General features: G+C 68.5%; 2 protein-coding genes across 6 annotated transcripts; one reads left to right on the top strand and one right to left on the bottom strand.

Annotated features, from left to right (window-relative positions):
- The first annotated feature begins 3,111 nt into the window (after positions 1 to 3,111).
- AGPAT2 (1-acylglycerol-3-phosphate O-acyltransferase 2) lies at positions 3,112 to 9,986 on the top strand. The gene is made up of 6 exons (XM_056132820.1): positions 3,112 to 3,394; positions 7,156 to 7,289; positions 7,622 to 7,797; positions 7,872 to 7,967; positions 9,267 to 9,339; positions 9,553 to 9,986. The coding sequence occupies exons 1-6, from the start codon at positions 3,213 to 3,215 to the stop codon at positions 9,726 to 9,728; spliced, it is 837 nt and encodes a 278-aa protein (XP_055988795.1). The 5' UTR covers positions 3,112 to 3,212; the 3' UTR covers positions 9,729 to 9,986.
- On the bottom strand, positions 9,845 to 14,400 carry EGFL7 (EGF like domain multiple 7). 5 transcript variants are annotated; one of them, XM_056132822.1, is made up of 10 exons: positions 14,360 to 14,400; positions 13,685 to 13,770; positions 11,834 to 11,952; positions 11,634 to 11,750; positions 11,231 to 11,343; positions 11,055 to 11,147; positions 10,818 to 10,982; positions 10,480 to 10,544; positions 10,270 to 10,405; positions 9,865 to 10,196 (listed from the first exon to the last, which is right to left on the bottom strand). In XM_056132822.1, the coding sequence occupies exons 3-10, from the start codon at positions 11,908 to 11,910 to the stop codon at positions 10,174 to 10,176; spliced, it is 789 nt and encodes a 262-aa protein (XP_055988797.1). In that variant the 5' UTR covers positions 11,911 to 11,952; positions 13,685 to 13,770; positions 14,360 to 14,400; the 3' UTR covers positions 9,865 to 10,173. The 5 variants fall into 5 exon arrangements, with proteins under 5 accessions (XP_055988800.1, XP_055988799.1, XP_055988797.1 ...); XM_056132825.1 differs by lacking the exons at positions 13,685 to 13,770; positions 14,360 to 14,400 and adding an exon at positions 13,115 to 13,292 and having other exon boundaries at positions 9,845 to 10,196; positions 10,276 to 10,405; XM_056132824.1 differs by lacking the exons at positions 13,685 to 13,770; positions 14,360 to 14,400 and adding an exon at positions 13,115 to 13,292 and having other exon boundaries at positions 9,858 to 10,196; positions 10,270 to 10,402.
- Positions 14,401 to 17,641: the final 3,241 nt, after the last annotated feature.

Raw genomic sequence — 17,641 nt, forward strand, 5'->3', positions numbered from 1 at the left:
CCAGGACCAACAGGTCTGGGCTGTGCTGCATCTCGGCTCTCCTGGACACCCGGTCGCTGTGGCATGTGTCCACAAGAGGGCGCTGCTGCCCAGCGCTTGGCAGATGGGCCCAGAAGGCAGGGAAGGGGTGTGGGCTGGGGGCTACGGCAGGGAAGGGGCAGGAGGGTCCTGGACTGGGGGTTAGGGCCTTTGAGGAGGCGCCCTGGGAGTCGCAGCAGAGCTGTGGTCCCTGCACTTCCTGCCCCGTGCTGACCTCTGGCCCAGGAGTTCTGATTAGGGTTCCTGCTGGTGGAGGGGGCAGTCAGGTGGGCAGGGCAGAGGGCCCCGCCCAACCAACAGCTCACCAGAGGTCCAGGACCCACTTGACACCAAACTGTGTGGCCCCGGCCTCTGGCCTCCAGGTGGTGATGGGCGTGGTGTGGTCAAAGGCCCAACAACCAGCCCTGCGCCCAGAGGCCTTCCCAGGGCCAGGCTCTAGTTCCAGGGTCTTGGAAGCTCTCCATTAGGGCAGTGTATACCCTGCACAGCTGTACGGGGCACTGCCAACACCCCACCGGGCACCAGGTTTGCCCTGCGGCCTGGCCCCCTTCGGCACCTGTCCTGAGCAGCTACTTTTATGTCAGGGTGCCCAGGGCACAGGAGGTGGCACCAGGGATCAGCCGTTCCTTCCCTCCCTCCCGGCTGTGTGCAAACCTGCCAGGGCTGGCCTCAGGCAGGATGCCCCTTGGCGCCCCCAGCTGGCATCGTTCCCCCAGCCCAGGCAGCTGGTGAGTCACGCCACAGGGTGCCATCTGGGTCAGGGGTGAGGTGGCCCGCCCCCTTTCCCCTCCCAGCACCCTCAGCACCCCTGCACTGCTCCCCACACCCTCCCACTGCCCGGACTCCGTCCCCTTGTGCTGCTGGCCAAGGAGCCCGGGATATCCACTGTGGCTGCAGGGCCTGTGCTCCTGTCAGGGTCCTTCAGGGGAGGCCTCGGAGAGACACCGCTGCAGGAAGGTCCTTCAGCTTGTCACCCCAACTGCCACGAGGGTCCCCTGAGCATGGTGGCAACCCTACAGGGGTGGGCCCTCTGCACCCACACCTGACTTCTCCTGGGCCCTTGGCCCATCTCTGCCCTCAGCCCACAGCCCTGGAGGAGGGAAGAAAGCGCAGAAGCCTTGGGGTGCTGCTCTGTGCCCCACCTCCCCCACAGAGGCCTGAGGCCAGGGTGCCCTGGGGCAGGGTGAAGGAACCCACGTGAAGGCAGAGGCCTGGGAAGACGCAGAGACCCTTCACCTCCTTTGCAGGACCCGCAGAGCCCCAGGAGTCCAGAGGCTCAGCCCTACCCCTGCCCGCCCAGACCCGCCCTCCTCCCTTGAGGGACAGAGGTCTTAGGCAGGATGCCCCTTGGCGCCCCCAGCTGGCATCGCTCCCCCAGCCCAGGCAGCTGGTGAGTCACGGCACAGGGTGCCATCTGGGTCAGGCGTGACCTCATGAGATGGACACTTCTCCAAAGCTCCCAGTGGCCCACTGTATGAGCAGGGGACTGTCCCCCAAGACCTGCAGGGCCCCACTGTGCTCAGCCCACATGCAGGCGGGAGGTCTCTGCTACTTGGCTGGCTCCCAGAATGCCCCTGGGGCAGGGAGCCGCCAGCACCCTCCCTGCAGTTTCAGACTCTGGCCTCACGGATTGTGACCCCTGGCCCATCTGTCCAGCAAGACCCGAGACCAGGATGCTTATGTCTCTACATCAGAAGCCACAAACTCCTGTTTGGGGATGCTCTCAATGTGGATGCTAGCTCACATTCTGAAGGTAGAAACGGGGAAGGGCTGGAAGGAAGTTCCTTTCCAGAGGGCACCGTACTCAGGAACCAAAGCCCCGGGCCCTGCGCCCAGGCCCTGTGCTGGTGCCCCCTACCCTACCTCTGTGGGAGGAAACGGGCTGCTGTGGCACACCTGCCTGGCATAGTGGGGCCAGGGAAAGCAGGACCAGGACCCCTTTGAAGGGGGCATTCTCACTCAGCACACATGGGGGGCCAGGTAGCCAGTGGGTGTAAGAACCTGGAAACCTCGCCTGTGCCCCCCCCCCACACCCAAAGCAGGGCCTGCATCTTGAAGGCACTGTCTGGGCCCTGCTTTCGGCCTGGACAGACAGAGCCTGGATGTCATGGGGGAGGGGAATGTTCAGGGTGTGATGTGGGGGAGCTCCCTGGCAGCAGAACCCAGCCCTGAGGCATTTACCCCAGGGCACGGCTCTGTGATGCTCACCTTGGCCTCCCAGGAGCCTCAGCTCAGCACCCCACCTGGGGGGACCCCGCACCCCAACATTCTCCCCAGGGTCCTGACACGGCTGCCCTGAGAGCTGGCGTCTCCCAGTAGACCTCCCGGGTCCCCAGGAGGGTGCAGAGGTGACCTGGGCCAGGAGACACCCAGAGTTCAGAATAGGTCCAGCAGCCGCGGCCGGTGGCTTGAGGGGTCATTGAGGGTCCCCGGCCCGCGGCTTGGCAATACAGTTGGGAAGAAGCGGCCAGGGCAGGCCACGGGCACATACAGGTCCCATCTTATGCAGAAAGGCTGTCCCCCTCCTGGGAGAGGAGTCCGCACGGGCAGGCTCAGGCCACCTCGGGTGACACGGGTCCCGCGTGACAGCTGAGCCTGGACTGACCTAGCTGGCGGGAACACAACACCGGCCCGTGCTGGAGTCCCGTGCCACACTGCTGGCCGCGTCCCCAAGTCTGGCCATTGTCAGCCGGTACCCTGAGCGGCAGGGGAGTGCGTGCGGGTCGGGGGCAGAGCGACAGCACGCCAGGACGGCAGGGGGAGGCATCTGAGTTCCGTCCTGGGCATCCCAGAGGGTCCCCGAGCAGGGGCAGGGGCGAGCCAGAGCAGGGCCTGAGCACCGCCGCGCGACGGCGAAGTAAAGAGCCCGGGGGCGGGTCCGCCCGGCGCGGGTCAAAGGGCCCTCTGGGCCGCCACCCGCCGGGACGTCTTCGCCGCCGGGTGCGAGGCGGGCACCCGACCCGGCGGGAAATGCCAGCGCTAGGCGGCGGCGCGGGGCGGGGCGCGGCGCGGGGCGGGGCGGGGCGCGGCGACCGCACTTCGCCGGGGCCCGCCCCGCCGCCCTCGCAATAAGGGGCGCCGGCGGGGCGGGGGCGCGGCCCGGCAGCTCGCAGGTCGCCGGCGCGCGCGGGCGGCGCAGCGGGAGCCCAGCCGCGCCGTCGGGCAGCGGCACCATGGACGTGTGGCCGTGGGTCACGGCCGCGCTGCTGGCGCTGCTGCTGCTGGTCCAGGTCCACCGCGCCGCGCGCTTCTACGCCAAGATCGTGGGCTACTGCGCGCTCTGCCTGGTGGTGTCCGCCGTGGCCTCGGCCGTCTGCCTGCTGCGCCACGGGGGCCGCACGGTGGAGAACATGAGGCAAGAGGGCAAGGGGCAAGGGGCAAGGGGGCGCGGGCCAAGGGGCAAAGGGTAAGAGGTACGGGGCAAGGGGGCCCGCGGCGCGGGGCAAAGGGGCGCGGGGCTCGAGGTAGGGGGCGAGGGGGCCCGGAGCAAGGGGGCGCGCGGGGCTAGCGCGGGGGCGCGGGCTCGCCGCGGGGTCGGCAGGGGGGCGCGGCCGGCGCGGGGCGGGGCCGTGCCGGCGTGGGGGGCGCGCCCTGCACCCCGCTTCCGCTTCCGAACTTTCTTCTCCCTGTTCCCTCCTTCCGCCCCGCCCGTGCCCGGGGCGGCGCGGGGGCAGCGCGGTGCGGGCCGGCACCCCGGGCCGGGCGCCCCGCGCCGGCGTCACAATGTCCCCGCGCCCTTGCCCCGAGGCCCCGCCAAGGGCGTCCGTCAGCGCGCGCCGCGTCCTGCGGGCCTGGGGCCGCGGGAGCGCCGGGCGGGCCGGCGGGTGACCGAGGCGCGGCAGGGGCACCTGCGCGGGGCGCCCGCGAGTCCCGCGCCCCTTTCCCCCCGGGGAGGCGCGGGCGGGACGGGAGGACGCGGAGGATGGAACTTTCCAGGGGCGTGGCGGGCCCCGGCCGGGCGGAGGGTGAGGGTGGAGTGTGGCGTGAGGCGGCTGACCCGGGGTTTGGGGTCCCCGTGGGCGCCGCGCCTGCTTCCAGCCGGGCAGCGTCTCTGCGCCGGCCCCTCCTGTGCCTGGCGGGGGCCTCAGTGGTCCCCAAGCCGCGCGGACCCAGTGGGTGGCCGGCCCGCAGGGCGGGGCCGGGACTCCCCGCTCCCTCCCGCCCGCCTTCTTCTGGGCCGGGGCGGGCGCCTAAGGAGGCTCCGCTGAGTACTGGGGGACGGGGAGGCCTGGGGGTGCCGGCAGCAGGCCTGGGGGAGGGGCCGGGCAGCAGCCTGGCGGCTCTCCCTTCTGAACTGGGCCATGGGGCGCCTGCGGGTGCCCCCCTCTCCCTGGGCCTTTTATAGGCCTCCTGGGACCGGTGCTCCCAGCTCTGCGCCTGACTTCAAAGCTGCCTCCAGGGACCAAATAAAACCCTGTGGGACCAGGATATAGGACAGGACTAAGGTCCCCCGACAGGACCCCAGCGGCACCAGCACCTCGCTACACTGGGCCCCCTACACCCCTCTCCCCAGCCCCGAGAGAGTGGCCCTCCCCCGCAGGTGGGGGCCGCAGGGTGAGGACTGCCCCTGAGCACCCCCACCCATGTGCTAAGCCCCCGCTGTCACCCGACCCTGGCCCTTGTGTGCGTGTGTGGCAGGTGTGGGGCGCAGTGTGAGACCAGTTGGGTGGGGGCCGTGGGTGCCTGGGAAGGGGGTTCAGGAAGCAGGAAGCCTTGGAGGGGGACTTGGCCGGGGCTATGGTCTCTGGCCATGATGCTGGGCAGCTCTGTCCGGAGAGCTGGAGAACGGGTGCACAGGCGCTGGTCAAGGTCGCACCTGCAGCCACTGTGTGGCCCAGGGGTCAGCGTGGGGGGGCCGAGCCCCCGGGGAAGGCCACCCTTGGTTCATTTAGGTGCGGGGTGGAGCCCTCGGGGGTGCGCCCACCTGTCTCCTGTCGTCCCTGCACCCCTCCCTTGGCTTCCTCCTGGTGTCCCCCGCCCCACCCGCCTGCCCAGTACTGCCTCCATGGCTGCCCGGGCATAGGTCAGTGTGGCCGGCCTGGCCTTGAACTCTCGTTCCCAGCACGTGCTGGCGGGGGGGGGGGGGGGGGGGGGGGGGAGGGGTGAGTGGGAGACCACTGACCCAAGCTTACTCTAGTCCTGTGTGCTCCTGGGGTGTCCAGCCCAGCGGGCCGGCCGAGCAGGGGCAGGGCAGGCTGCCTGGTGTCCTGGCTCCCAGCTTTGCAGGGGGGCCCTTTCTCCCCACCTGGCAGAGTCAGGTATTTCCAAACTCCATCTCCAGGACCCCTTGCCCCCCCCCCCCCCCCCGGGCTCCCCAGCAGGTGGGTGTAGTGTGGGACAGGGTGTGAGCGGGAGGGCCGGTTCAGGAGCAGGAAGAAGTGTCCTGCTGGCTGGCACCTGGCAGGGACCACTGAGCTCCAGGTGGAGACCCCCACCGGGAAGCCCCCTACTCACCCCACCTTTGTCCAGTGCAGACAGGTAGGAAGGGGGCTGTGCCTGGCAGTGCCCTGGCCTCGGGCCTCCTCCCCCTGCAGGGGTCCCGCCTGCCCCTCACCGTGCTCCAGGAGAGCACCCCAGCCCTGCGGGCATCTGTGCTGTCCTTCCTGTTCCCGGGCGCCAGTGGCTGCTCCTAAAGGGAGTGGAGTGTGCTGGGGTGGGCCTGAGAAAGGGGATGCAGCAGTGCCCAGCCGAGATGGGGGCACGGTAGAGCACCTGCCCTGCCTGGGTGAGGCCCTGGGGCCAGCCTACCCCAGCCAGAAAATTCTTTATTAAAAAATTAAGATAATGGGCCGGAGCAATAGGACAGTGGGGAGGACACTTGCCTTACATACGGCAGATCCGGGTTCAATCCCCGGCATCCCATAGTGTCCCCCGAGCACCACCAGGAGTAATTCCTGTGTGCAGAGCCAGGAGTAACCCCTGAGCATCGCCGGGTGTGACCACAGACCAAATAAACAAGATGAAATCAGAGCCAAGGTATAGCAGGTAGGGCACTTGCCTTGAGCCGACCCAGGTTTGACCCCTGATCCCCCATAGGGTCCCCTAAGCCTGCCAGAAGTGATCCCTGAGCACCACCAGGTGTGGTCCAAAAAAATCTTAAGATGAGCACAGGGCGGGAAATGGGGGTGCAGCGTCCCCTCAGCCCCTCGTGACCACTCTAGGGCCGTGCAGCACTGTGTCCTGGACCTTTGCGCTAAACTGCAAGCCCAGGGTTTCTCTTCCCCTTTCTTTTTTTTTGGGGGGGGGAATATACCTGTTAGTGCTCAGGGCTATTCCTGGCTCTGTGCTCAGGGGACCGTGTGGGGTGCTGGGGATCGGACCCAGGAAGGCAATTGCCCCAAGCTGCGCTGTTGCCCCAAGAGGCCGTGGGGGAACTCCGGACCTCCTGGCACCTCTTGGGGACCCCCTAAAAAGAAAAGACAAGAGCAGAGGCAGTGTGTCGCCCTCCCTGAACAGGTCACCCAGGACAGTGTGGGAGGGTGGCTGGGTTTCTTCATGATTGTCCTGGCTGCCAACCTGCCCTCCGGAACCTTCCGTGTCTTCAGCCGGCCAGCCACAGCTTATCAGATATTGTGTGTGTCCGTCTGTCAAGCATCATTCCGTCTGTCTGTCCATCCGCTACGTGAGGGCACAGGGACTAGCGAGTAGGGCAGGCCCAGCAGGCCAAGGCTGGTGGAGTGGAGGGGCCCGGGCCTGTCTCCCTGCACCTGCTTTCTGAGGTCCGATCTGGGAGAAAGGCAGCGGGCCACAAGGATCCAAGGCAAGCAGGCATACAGCCTTGATGGGGCCGTGGGTTCTACCCTGCCACAGAGCCTGGGAGCAACAGCCAAGAACAGTCGGGCCAGGGTGCCTGGAGCCAGTTCCTGCCAGCCCCACTGACTGCCAGGCAACCCTCTGGGAGAGCCGAGCAAGCCGGGGTGTGGGGAGAGGCCCCCTTTGCCAGGCCGCGGTCCCACAGTCTTGATGACTATCTTCCTGAGGCCCTTTTTTATGGGGGGTGAGGGGGCAGGAGTTCAGGGTCATGTGGCTGCTGCCTCAGGGCATGGGCCTGGTGGAGCCAATGCCTCCTGCATCCAGTCCAGTCCATCCCTGTCTGCTTACTGGTCTCTCCCACAGCATCATCAGCTGGTTCGTCCGGTCCTTCAAGTACCTATACGGCCTTCGCTTCAAGATCGAAGGACGCCAGAAGCTACAGGGGCAACGGCCCTGCGTCATCATCTCCAATCATCAGAGTATTCTGGACATGATGGGTAGGCCCTCGGGGCGGGCTCCAGGGAGGGGAGGAAACTGAGGCGGGAGAGGACAGGACCAGCCCCAGCAGCGGGAGGAAGGGCGCAGCCCCGCCCCTGGCTCCGGCGGGCGGGGCCGGTCGTCAGCAACCCTCTGGTGGGCGTGGCGTGGCCCCAAGACCCGCTCCTCGCCTAGGTGGACGACCTATCCTGAGACCCGCCCCTCGCTGAGGTGGGCGTGACCTGCCAGGGGCCCGCCCCTCACAGCGGCGGGCGACCTATCCCGAGGCCCGCCCCAGCCGCGATGGGCGGGGTCTGGCCCTGAGCCCGGCCCCGCCCCTTGCCCCGTGTAGGCCTCATGGAGATCTTGCCGGAGCGCTGCGTGCAGATCGCCAAGCGGGAGCTGCTGTACACGGGGCCGGTGGGCCTCATCATGTACCTGGGGGGCGTGATCTTCATCAACCGCCAGCGCTCCAGCACGGCCGTGTCCGTCATGGCCGAGGTGGGCCAGCGCATGATCAAGGACAGGGTGAGCGGCCGGCCCCGGGAGGGATGGGGGTCCAGCGCGGGGCTTGGGCTGCAGCTGCCCTCCCGTCCCTGCAGCTCAAAGTGTGGATCTACCCTGAGGGTACCCGGAACGACAACGGGGACCTGCTGCCTTTCAAGAAAGGGGCCTTCTACTTGGCCATCCAAGCCCAGGTACGGGGCGGCGGCGGGGACCGCCGGGCCGGGCGGAAAACCCCAGGGGGGTCTGGAATTGGCGCGCAGGGCTCCAGACCCCAGCACCAGCCCCCGGGGCCCTCCCCGAGTCTGAGCGTGAAGCTGGTGCCGGCAGAGACGGAGGGGCCACGCCCCCCAGTCGGTGGGCGGGGCTGCCCTAGCCGAGGGACACGCTCGATGCAGATCCCGTGCACCCCTGGCTGGTGCGGTTCCGAGGTGCCCAGGAAAGGGAGCGGCCCAGGAGGGCGGGGTGCCCTGTCAGGACCCGGGTCTCCCTCCTGCCATACCGGGCCCCGCCCGATCAGTGAGAGGTGACCTCCGGCGCCCCCTGGCGCCCGCCCTGGGGAGCGCGCCTTGCGAGTCCCAGCGGCCGGGGCGCGCGGGCGGCGCCGCGGTCAGAGTCCGTCTCAAGCTGCCACACGCAGGTGACTGATGTCACTTCCCTGACTGGTGGCGTGGGGGAGAGCTCTTGGGAGGAGAGCGGGGCTGTGTGTGGGTGGGGGGTTGTCCAGGGCCCAGGGTGGCTCGGCGGGGCGACTGCCCGCAGCCCGCATTGGGGCCTGCATCCTAGCTAGCTCGGGGCTGCCCCTCCCAGCCCTCTGCGGGTACCTAGCGACCCTGCCCTGCCCGCCTTCTGCGCTGACCTCCCGGTTAATGATTACCGCTGGGGAATCGTTTTCGACATCAGTTACCGCTGGACTTGACCCTGGTATCTCGCAGGAACAGCCCCCGCCCGCCACCCACCCCTACCCACTCCCCGGGAGACAGAGGGGCGAGGCTTGCAAAGAGGTGTGGGCCAGCAGTTCTGCAGCTGGACTGGACACACCCTCTCGGGGAACCTGAGACCCTGAGGGGGACACCGACAGGAATCTGTCCAGGAAGGCTGCCCGGAGGGGGTGTTGGGGGGACTATGTCCCTGCTGGGTCTCTTGTTTTTATGTTTTGAAATAAAACAAGTTTACTTGAGAAATAAGGGGAGAGAAAACAACGAAGAGAAGTGCTCCGGAGAAAACGGGCTTCTCCAGAGTGGAAAAAGTCTTGCTCAGTGGGCTTAAGGACTGGGTGACCCGGCACATGCAGGCCCTCCCACCACCGGAGTCCGTGTCAGCTCCTGGGCAGTACAGCACATGCACCACAGCCCCCGCACCTCGTGAGGAGCAAGCCCTGAGGATGAGAGTGGCCCCTGAACAAAGCAAATGGACCAGTGGGGTCAGGAAGTGGCTGCAGGGTGGGCATGCGGCTCCCTCGGGTGGGAACCAGACCACCTCTTTCCTTGCAGGTCCCCATCATCCCTGTGGTCTACTCCTCTTTCTCCTCCTTCTACAATGGCAAGACGAAGCTCTTCACCTCAGGTGACCACTTCCCCAGGGGTGGCCAGGAGGGAGTGACCAGGGCCCTCTGCCCACGTGTGAAGGCAAGGCGCCAGGGTACGGCCCCATGGGGGGCCGGGTTCTTCCTGGGGAACAGTCTGGGCCTGGGGTGCCCGGTGCTGCCAAGGCCACAGTGTGGGGCAAGTGTCATCAGGCAGAGCCTGGCCAGCCCCAAGTGACACCCGCCTCCCCCAGGGACCATCCAGGTGCAGGTGTTGGACCCCATCTCCACCACGGGCCTCACCGAGGCTGATGTCCCCAAGATCCTGGAGAAGTGCCACCACCTCATGAGGGACACCTTCTTCTCCATCTCCAAGATGCCCCAGGAGAACGGGGCAGCTGTGGCATCGAAAGCGCTGTCGCCACAGTAGCTGAGGCCACACAGGGCCACCTGGCCACAGACAAGGGGTCCTTGGGCTGCTCCCGCCCGGCTCCGACCCCAGCCATCTCGTGCTCCCGCAGGATCGGGTGTAGGAGCCAGGCCCGAGCTGGACGCCGCCACCCGCCTTGCCCAGTGGCAGCTCTCGGGAGAGGCGCCGAGCACTGGGCCTCCGCAGCCTCGCAGGGCCGAGAACGCGGTGCCCTTGTTTTTATAAACGGACCGACACACACACACACAGAAGGCTGAGCCGCAGTCACTGGGGCCTGCGTGGGTCCAGGAAGGGGCTGGGCGGTCCCCCTGCTGCGCTGAGTCAGGGCCCCTCCCGCAGGGCCGCCCCGGACTCCTTTCAGTCAGCCACAGACACACTGCTCCGAGCTCTCGGCTTTTATTCCCAGGGTCGGGTGGGCGCTCCCGGGGTGGCCCCTCCTGGGCCCTCAGGCGTCCTTCCTGCAGGAACCTGCAGAGATGGGGGGTGGTCAGGGCCCGGCGGCCCATGCCCTGAGTGCCCCTGGTGACAGGCCGGCACTCACACGCACCGAGCTGCTCCTCCAGGAAGGCCACCTGGTCGCTGAGTGAGTCAATGCGCTGAAGCTGCCGCAGGGAGTGTGCCAGCAGGCGGCCGGGGTCCGGGGAGCCGCGCAGCGGGGCCAGCACCGACCGCAGCTTCTGGGGGAATAGGCCGCTGGGGAGCGCCCGGCACTCGGAGCCCCGCCCCCACCCCGCTGGCCCCAGGGCCTCACCTGCTCGAGCGCGCCCACCCGGGAGCGCAGTGCCCGCACCTCTTCCTCCACCTCGCTGCGGGTCCCTGGGGAGATAGGCGCTGAGCCCCCCCCCCCCCCCGCCCGCCCCTCCGGCCATGGGCCCGGGCCCGGCCGCTGCCTGTCGTGAGTCTCGGTGCTGGGCTGCCGACGGCGCATTATTACTCACGGTACGAGTTTGCAGTGTCACAGCGCGTACCAAAAGTAATAATGGCCCGTCGTCAGCGGCCTCGGTGGGCACGGCCGGCCCCACCCCCAGCCAGGGGTTGGCTGCAACCCAGGGTCCCCCCATGCAAGCAGGGGGCAGACAGGGGGCTCACCTGGAAAGGGGCTTGAGGTCGCCCCCGGGGGCCCTCTCTCGGGCGGACAGAGCACCCCACTGGCCGATGGGCACTGCCCCTCCTGAACCTGGCACCAGAAACTGCCCGGGGTGTTGACACAGCGCTGGGGACAGCCGCTGTCCGCGGCTCGACACTCATCCACGTCTGGGGGGACAGGGTGTCACGCAGGGTCACTATCTATGCCCTCACCCCCCCCCCGGGCCGGCCCCTGCTCACCAGTCTGGCAGAAAGCACCCTGCCACCCCACAGGGCAGAGGCACCGTCCAGGCCTCACGCAGGTCCCCCCGTTCTGGCACGGCGGCTGGCAGGCTGTGGGAAGGTGATCATTACTCAGGGACAGGGGCCCGGCTTGGCTTCCCGGGGAGGGGGCTGTGGGTCGGGTGCAGCCTCACCTGGGCCACATGTGCCCGGGAACCTGCTGGCGTGCGGCTGGCCAGGGCAGCAGGTGAGGTGAGACCCAGCAGGCGCCGGGCGGCTATGGCGGTAGGCGGTTCTGTAGACAGTCCTATGGGGACAGTTGTGGGTGCCCGGCCGGCCGGCCAGCAGAGGGAGTCGCAGCCAGCAAGCTCCCTGTGCCCGGCTGGGACTTCTGATGCGGGGAAGGCCAGGCTCTACAGGGCCCTGCCTCACTGCCCCCAGGAGGTCCTCCGGATCAGGAGCCCCGAGGGGAGTGGTGGCTCTGGGGCGCAGGACCAGACCAGGGTGCCCCCAGAACTAACGGACCAGCAGAAGCGAGGGTGAGTGAGGCAGCGTGGCAGGCGCCCCCTAGTGGGCAGGGCGGACAGCAGGGCTCACCTGTAGGTGCTGCAGGAGCGGTGCCTGGCACAAGTGGTCAGGAAGGGCTGGTACACCCGCTGCACAAACGACTCGAGCCCGGGCTCCCGGGGTGCCCCCAGAATACAAACGCCACGGCTGGAGGGGATTGGGGGTCAGCCAGGCACTCCTGCCACGACCCCCGACCTGGGGCTGCCGCGGCTGGGCGGCCAGGGACTCACCCAGGCCGGAATACATGCAGGGGACTCGCAGCCACTAGAGGAAGCCACAGCAGCAGCAGCGCCCCGGAGCCCTGCATGGCCCACGGGACCGGGAAGACCAGCGTCGTCCTCGCTGGGGCCTGGGGGACAGAGCAAGGCCTGTCGCATGCTCCACGGACCCCACGGGATGGCATCTCAGTCCCAGCCTCAGTGGGCAGAGCTGGAGCCCAGCACAGCTGACTCAGCCTTTCTGGACCTCATGCTGTCGACGGAGCGCTGGTGGGCTGCGGGGTGGGGAGGTTCCCAGCCAGTCTCTGGGCTGCCCCAGGAGGGGGGAATCCTCAGGAACAGCCACCCCAACCCCTCCGGAACGTGACCCCACCCTGGAAGTAACGGAGTGCGAGGTGTGGTCTGGGTCAAGGGGCTGTACTCCCGGGCATCTGCCTGCCTGTGGCCCGGGAGAAGGCCAGCACCCAGCCATGGGTGCCCAGGCCACGGACCCGGAGGCAGTGGGCATCCCCTGGCTCCTCGGTGCCCTACAGAGCAGTGTGTGTGTGTGTGTGCGCACACGTGTGACATGTGCATGCACGTCTGCATGTGAGTGCACACACGTGTGTGGCAGTGTCAGGCAGTTCCCCACAGGACTCAGTTTCCCCACTGGTCCCTTCTCTGTGGTGCTACAAGGCCAGTCTTTGCCTGGGGCAGCCGGAGAGGGTCCGTGCTGCAGCCCCTTCCACCAGGGCCGGAGGGAGTGTGTACGCCCCAGGTGTGCAGTCAGCCGGAGCTGTGCAGCTGTGCGGGAGACGAGCTCTGGGAGTGACCCTCGGGGTCCAGTCAAGGAGGGCACGTGCTGGTTCTGGCCCCTGGGGCCCTCAGGCCAAGCTGCAGCGAGAGGGACGGCGCTTCCCGGGCGCCACCGCATTTCTCAAAGTCATGCTCCCCCAGGAGGGAGCCTAGCAGGGATGCTGGGCTGGCAGGCTGGGGAGGCGCGGGGGGCGGCGTGGGCTCCGGGGCCACCTGCCCTCCCACGGGGCCGCCCGCGCCCCCCCTCCGAGCTGGGTCCGCAGAGGGAGGGGCCTCCGGGGCCGCAGGGTGAGAACCCCGCGCCCCCTTGCCGGGAAGCGCTCCGGAGTCCGGGGACGCCCGTGCGGTGCGCGGCGTCACCGCTGTAGCCCCCCGGCGCAGCCCGGGCCCCCCGCCAGCAGGGGGCGCCCTTTGCCGGGGCCGCCGGGCCCGTCCTCGGGGGCTGGCGCGGGGCTCGGCTCCCCGCGCTCCCGCCGCCGGAGCCCCGGGCCCGCTCACCTCTCGGGTCCCGGCGATCGCTCTGCGCCGCCCCCAGCTCCGTGCGCGGGGGACCCGCCGCCCGCCGGGAGCGGACCCTGCTCGGCGCCCCTCGCGCGCCAGCCCCGCTCCCTCCGCACTCAACCACCGATCCGGGCGCGCACGCGCCGCGCCGCCACCGCGCCGAGGGGCCCCGCCCCCGACCGCCGGCCCCGGCCAGGCCCCGCCCACCCCACCGCACGTACGGCCCCGCCCCGCCCCGCCCCGAAGCCCGCGGGGCCGCCGCCGCCCCCATTGAACGGATGGGGAAACTGAGGCCCGCGGTGAGTCAGCGGGAACAGATTCCTGCGGCAGAGCCCGGTGGCCCCAGAACGCGAGTCCCCGCCTCTGGTGCGGGACACAGGCCCCTTCCCGGCCGCCACATCACCCTGCATTGGGCCCGCGGGCTCAGTGACTCCCCCACCGGCCCCGCGTCTGTCCTCCATGTCCTCTGCAACCGGCCCCACGTCCCCACGTGGTAGAGGGTCTGCCCTAGGGCCCTTAAGGTGCGGCTGGCGCAGGTCATTGGACATGGCCGGGCCTGCAGCTCACCTGAACAGGGGCGCGCTTTCATGCCCCAGGACTGGTCACTGCTCCTCTGGGTGCGGGGAGCGGCCAGTGGCCCCCCAAGCCTGGGGCTGGGTCAGAGAAACGCTTGGATCAGTGCCGGGGCCGGTGGAGCCAAAATTTGCCGCTGCAGGAACTCAGTGTCCACAGTCCCTGGGGTCATGTCCAACGCCACCTGGGCCACAGCACCCCGGCTCCTTCTGCCTGGAGATCCGGGGACCCTCGCAGATGGACTGAGGGACACTGCTCTGGGGGCCCTGGCCATGCGAGGGCGCCCGCATCACTCCCCTCCCCGCAAGGCAGCCCCTGCAGCCTGGGGGCAGGCTGGCCAGAGCGGAGGGACCCCCAGGGTGCCGCCCTCCCCTTTGCCCTCCCCTTTGCTTCCTCACGGGAAATACGGGCCTTGGCGGGTCCACTGCCGGGGTGCAGGTGGGGACCCCAGTGCTGAGGTGGGCAGTGGAGCAGGAGCTGGGGTTCCTGGTGAGCTCTGACAGCCCCTCAGCCCAGCAGGAGGGGCTCAGCCCGCCTTGGGGTCTCAGGGAGGAGGGGGCACCCAGGGCTGCCCCAGGAGGCCCAAGGGGGGTCTGGTGAGCAGCGGTTGCTCTACCCCGGCCCTGGGCCTCGCCTCGCGCCCGCGCTGCCCTCCTGGAGCCCCCATACCTGTTCCTGCCCCGTGCGGGCCGCCGCCCCGCCATGGCCCGGACGCTGGGCCGGCTGAGCATGGGCGGCTATTTATGCGCGGGCCTGTGTGAGACGCGCCGGGCTGGGCCCTTCCCTGCCGGACTTCCTGTGAGTGTTCTCCACTGATAAGGGGGGCTCTGGGCCAACAAACGGGGGGGGGCTCGAGGGGGGAGAGCAGGGCCCCTGGAGCGGGGGACAGCAGATCCCATGGAGGGGTGGGTGGCTCTGGGCTGCCAGCGTCCCCTCAGACTGCGTTACTGGACCCGACTCCCTCTGTGTGTCCCTGAGGGGCTGGCCAGGGTGCTGCTGGGCAGCCCCAAGGCCCAGGGCCCAGCAGGAAAGGGCTCAAGTCTCCTCCTCTCTGTGGGGACCAGGGCCCTCCCGAGGTCTCTCTGCTAAGTCCCCTGCAGAGCACAGTGTAGGGACACCAGGGTCACTTTCTGGGGCTCCAGTCCAGGCCTGACCCTTCTCATCAGCCCGAGCAGGGCACCCGGGGGGGACACGCACTCCACCAGCCGACCTGCCTCTCCTCCCGCCAGCCCCCCAGGTACGGGAAATGGCCCAAAAGCTGAGCGAGAAGGTACGGCCCCCAGCCCCCGCAGACACACAGGGCTGAGACTGGCACTGCACTCATGCCAGTCCCCAGGCCTCAGTTTCCCCTTTGCTCCAGGGTGGGCCAAATGGGGAGGGGTGCTTCAGGCACTGCTGGTCGCTGTGGGAGACAGAAGGCACAGCTGGGATCCATCTGGGCTGAGCACGTGTGGGGAAACTGAGGCCCAGAGGCAGAGCAGCTCAGTGGGCCTCACCGTCAGGCCCCAGGACCCCCTTTCCACGTGTCTGCTCTTGGGCTCCACCGGCAGTGCTCACACTGCTCCTGGCCCTGTGCTCCTGCAGGCTTTGGGGCCATGGGGTGCCTGGGGTATGTGAGGGGGGTCACTTTGCCATGCCGCCGCCCCAGCCCCAGCCCTTGCCTCTCGCCCCCACTTCCTGTGGGGAGACTTGGGGCCCTCCAGACTGTGAACCCCAACTCTTGCGGTAGCCTGCAGACACCTACTCCCAGCCAGAGACTGGATCAGGGAGTTCCCACCAACGCACATGTGCGGGGAAGGTGCTGGTAGGCTGCTCCTGGGGCAGGTCACAAGCATGGAGAGGAGGGGGAGAGTGGGACCCCCAGCTGCGTCCGTCCCCCTCATGTCAGGGGCTCCAGTCTGCTGCCCCCAGCACCGAGGGCACCGCCCTGCTCAGATGTTCCCGCTTCCCCCAGGGAGAGGGCCGAGCCCCCGCACCGACCTCATGCCCCCCTCCTCCCCTCCGCCTTAGAGCCACAGAGCGAGTGTGGTGGAAGGTGGGCCCCGCTTAATCCAGGGGTTGGGGCGCGTAGTGCTGCCACTCCAGCAAATCTGGCACCGCTGGGTGGCTGGTCTGTGCTCGGGGCTGCAGGGGACCTCCCACCAATGACCAGGCCGGTAGTCATGTCCTGTGCCTCAGTTTCCCCCTCTGCCCCAGGTTCGGCCTGGCGTCCGTGAGGTCTCTGCAGCCCCCGGAGAGGCCGGCACAGCCTTACCTTCCTGCTGGCCAGGCGCTGGCTCAGCGGCGGGCGCCAGGACCCCTGGAACCCTCAGCTCCGAGCGCGCAGGTTGTGCGCCCGGCCGGGGCAGCATGGGCATCGCGCAGGGCCCCACTGCAGGAAGGAAGGAGTGCGTAGGGGACAGGAGAGATGTGCTTCCTGTTGGAGACAGAGCAGGCTGCGAAGCCATGGCAAGGGGCGTCCAGCTGGCAGCTGGACCTGTGCACACCTGCGTGGGCCCAGCCCAAGAGGGACGGGGGGGGGGGGGGGGGGCAGCCCTCTCCTGCCTGGAGGCCACGTGACTGCGGGCAGTCCTGGCAGGACAAGAGCGCCCCGTTTCAGCGGCAGCTGAAGTTGGGATTCACACTGTGAGTTGGGATTCACAGTGCCAGTGGGACCCCATGCGGCCCCCTACCTGCCCCACCCCCTCCTTGGGGACCGGCACACGCGCCCCATGTTTGCGGGCCCACGCACGCCCTGACTGGCCCTCCCTGGGCGTGTCCTTGGCCCTGGCCAAGGGTGCTCTGAGTGGGGGCACAGCCAGGGTCACCCCGCAGGCCGCCGCCTTTGTGAGCCCGCTGGGCGGCGTGTGAGCGGGAGGTGGCCAGTGGGCAGCAGGAGTGAGCCCAGGGGGCCCGGGCCGAGGAGTGGGTGTCCCCCCACAACGCAGGCAGGACGTGGGTTAGATGGTCTGGCAGATGGTGGCCGTTAGCATGGAGGGAGAAACACTCTGTCTCCGAGAAGCGGAGGAACGTCGGAAAAGGGTGTAGGCCTGAGGGGCTCAGGGCTTGGCCCCCTTGGCTGCCCCACCCCTGCCCACCTAGCATTGGCCCATCTGCCTTGATTTCCCCCACCCCACCCCTGCCCAAGCGGGCCCAGTAACGTCTCCATTGGAGACTTTGTTGTTACTGTGTCTGGCATATCGAATACTCTCGGTAGCTTGCCGGGCTCTTTGGCCCATCTGCCTTGATTTCCCCCACCCCACCCCTGCCCACCTAGCGTGGGTCCACCTGCCTTGATTCCCCTGCCCCTGCCCACCTAGCCTGGGCCCTCTGCCTCGGCTCCCCCACCCCACCCCTGCCCACCTAGCCTGGGTCCTCTGCCTCGGCTCCCCCGCCCCTGCCCACCTAGCCTGGGCCTTCTGCTTCGGCTCCCAGGAAAGCGTCACCCGAATGTATAGGCGGTGCTGGGACCTGGCTCCTGCCTCCTGGTCCCCACACTGTCCCAGGCCTTGGACCCAGCACTGGATCTCATACAGAACTGCCTGGGGTCCCTCCCCTGAGATCACCCCTCCATGTCCATCTGACCCTGGTGTGTCCCTGGGCTCCAACAGGATTCTCTGCCTCAGTTTCTCCATAGGTCAGGCTGAGACATGAAGGGGCTGGGAGGCTGGGGGTGGTCACTGGGCTCCCGTGGTGGCCAGCACATGTGTCCAGAGCTCCATTTGGGGCCCCTCCCCTCCCCCAGGGCTGTGAGCTTCTGGATGCAGGACAAAGGAAGGAGGTGCGGGCATCTGGACCAGGAATCTGGGCTTCCTCTCGGCCAGGAAGCAGGAAGCCCTGTGGGGGAGATTGGGGCCAGCCAGACAATGGGCCCCCAAGGGGAAGGGGATCTGCGTCACCAGCGGCCTGACTTCCCGGCCCTTTCCGGGTGACAAGCTGGGCTGCCAGAGGGAACTTCCAGCTTCGCTTCTG

Source organism: Sorex fumeus, unplaced genomic scaffold, assembly GCF_029834395.1.
Source record: "Sorex fumeus unplaced genomic scaffold, SorFum_2.1 ptg000095l, whole genome shotgun sequence".
NCBI lineage: Eukaryota > Metazoa > Chordata > Mammalia > Eulipotyphla > Soricidae > Sorex > Sorex fumeus.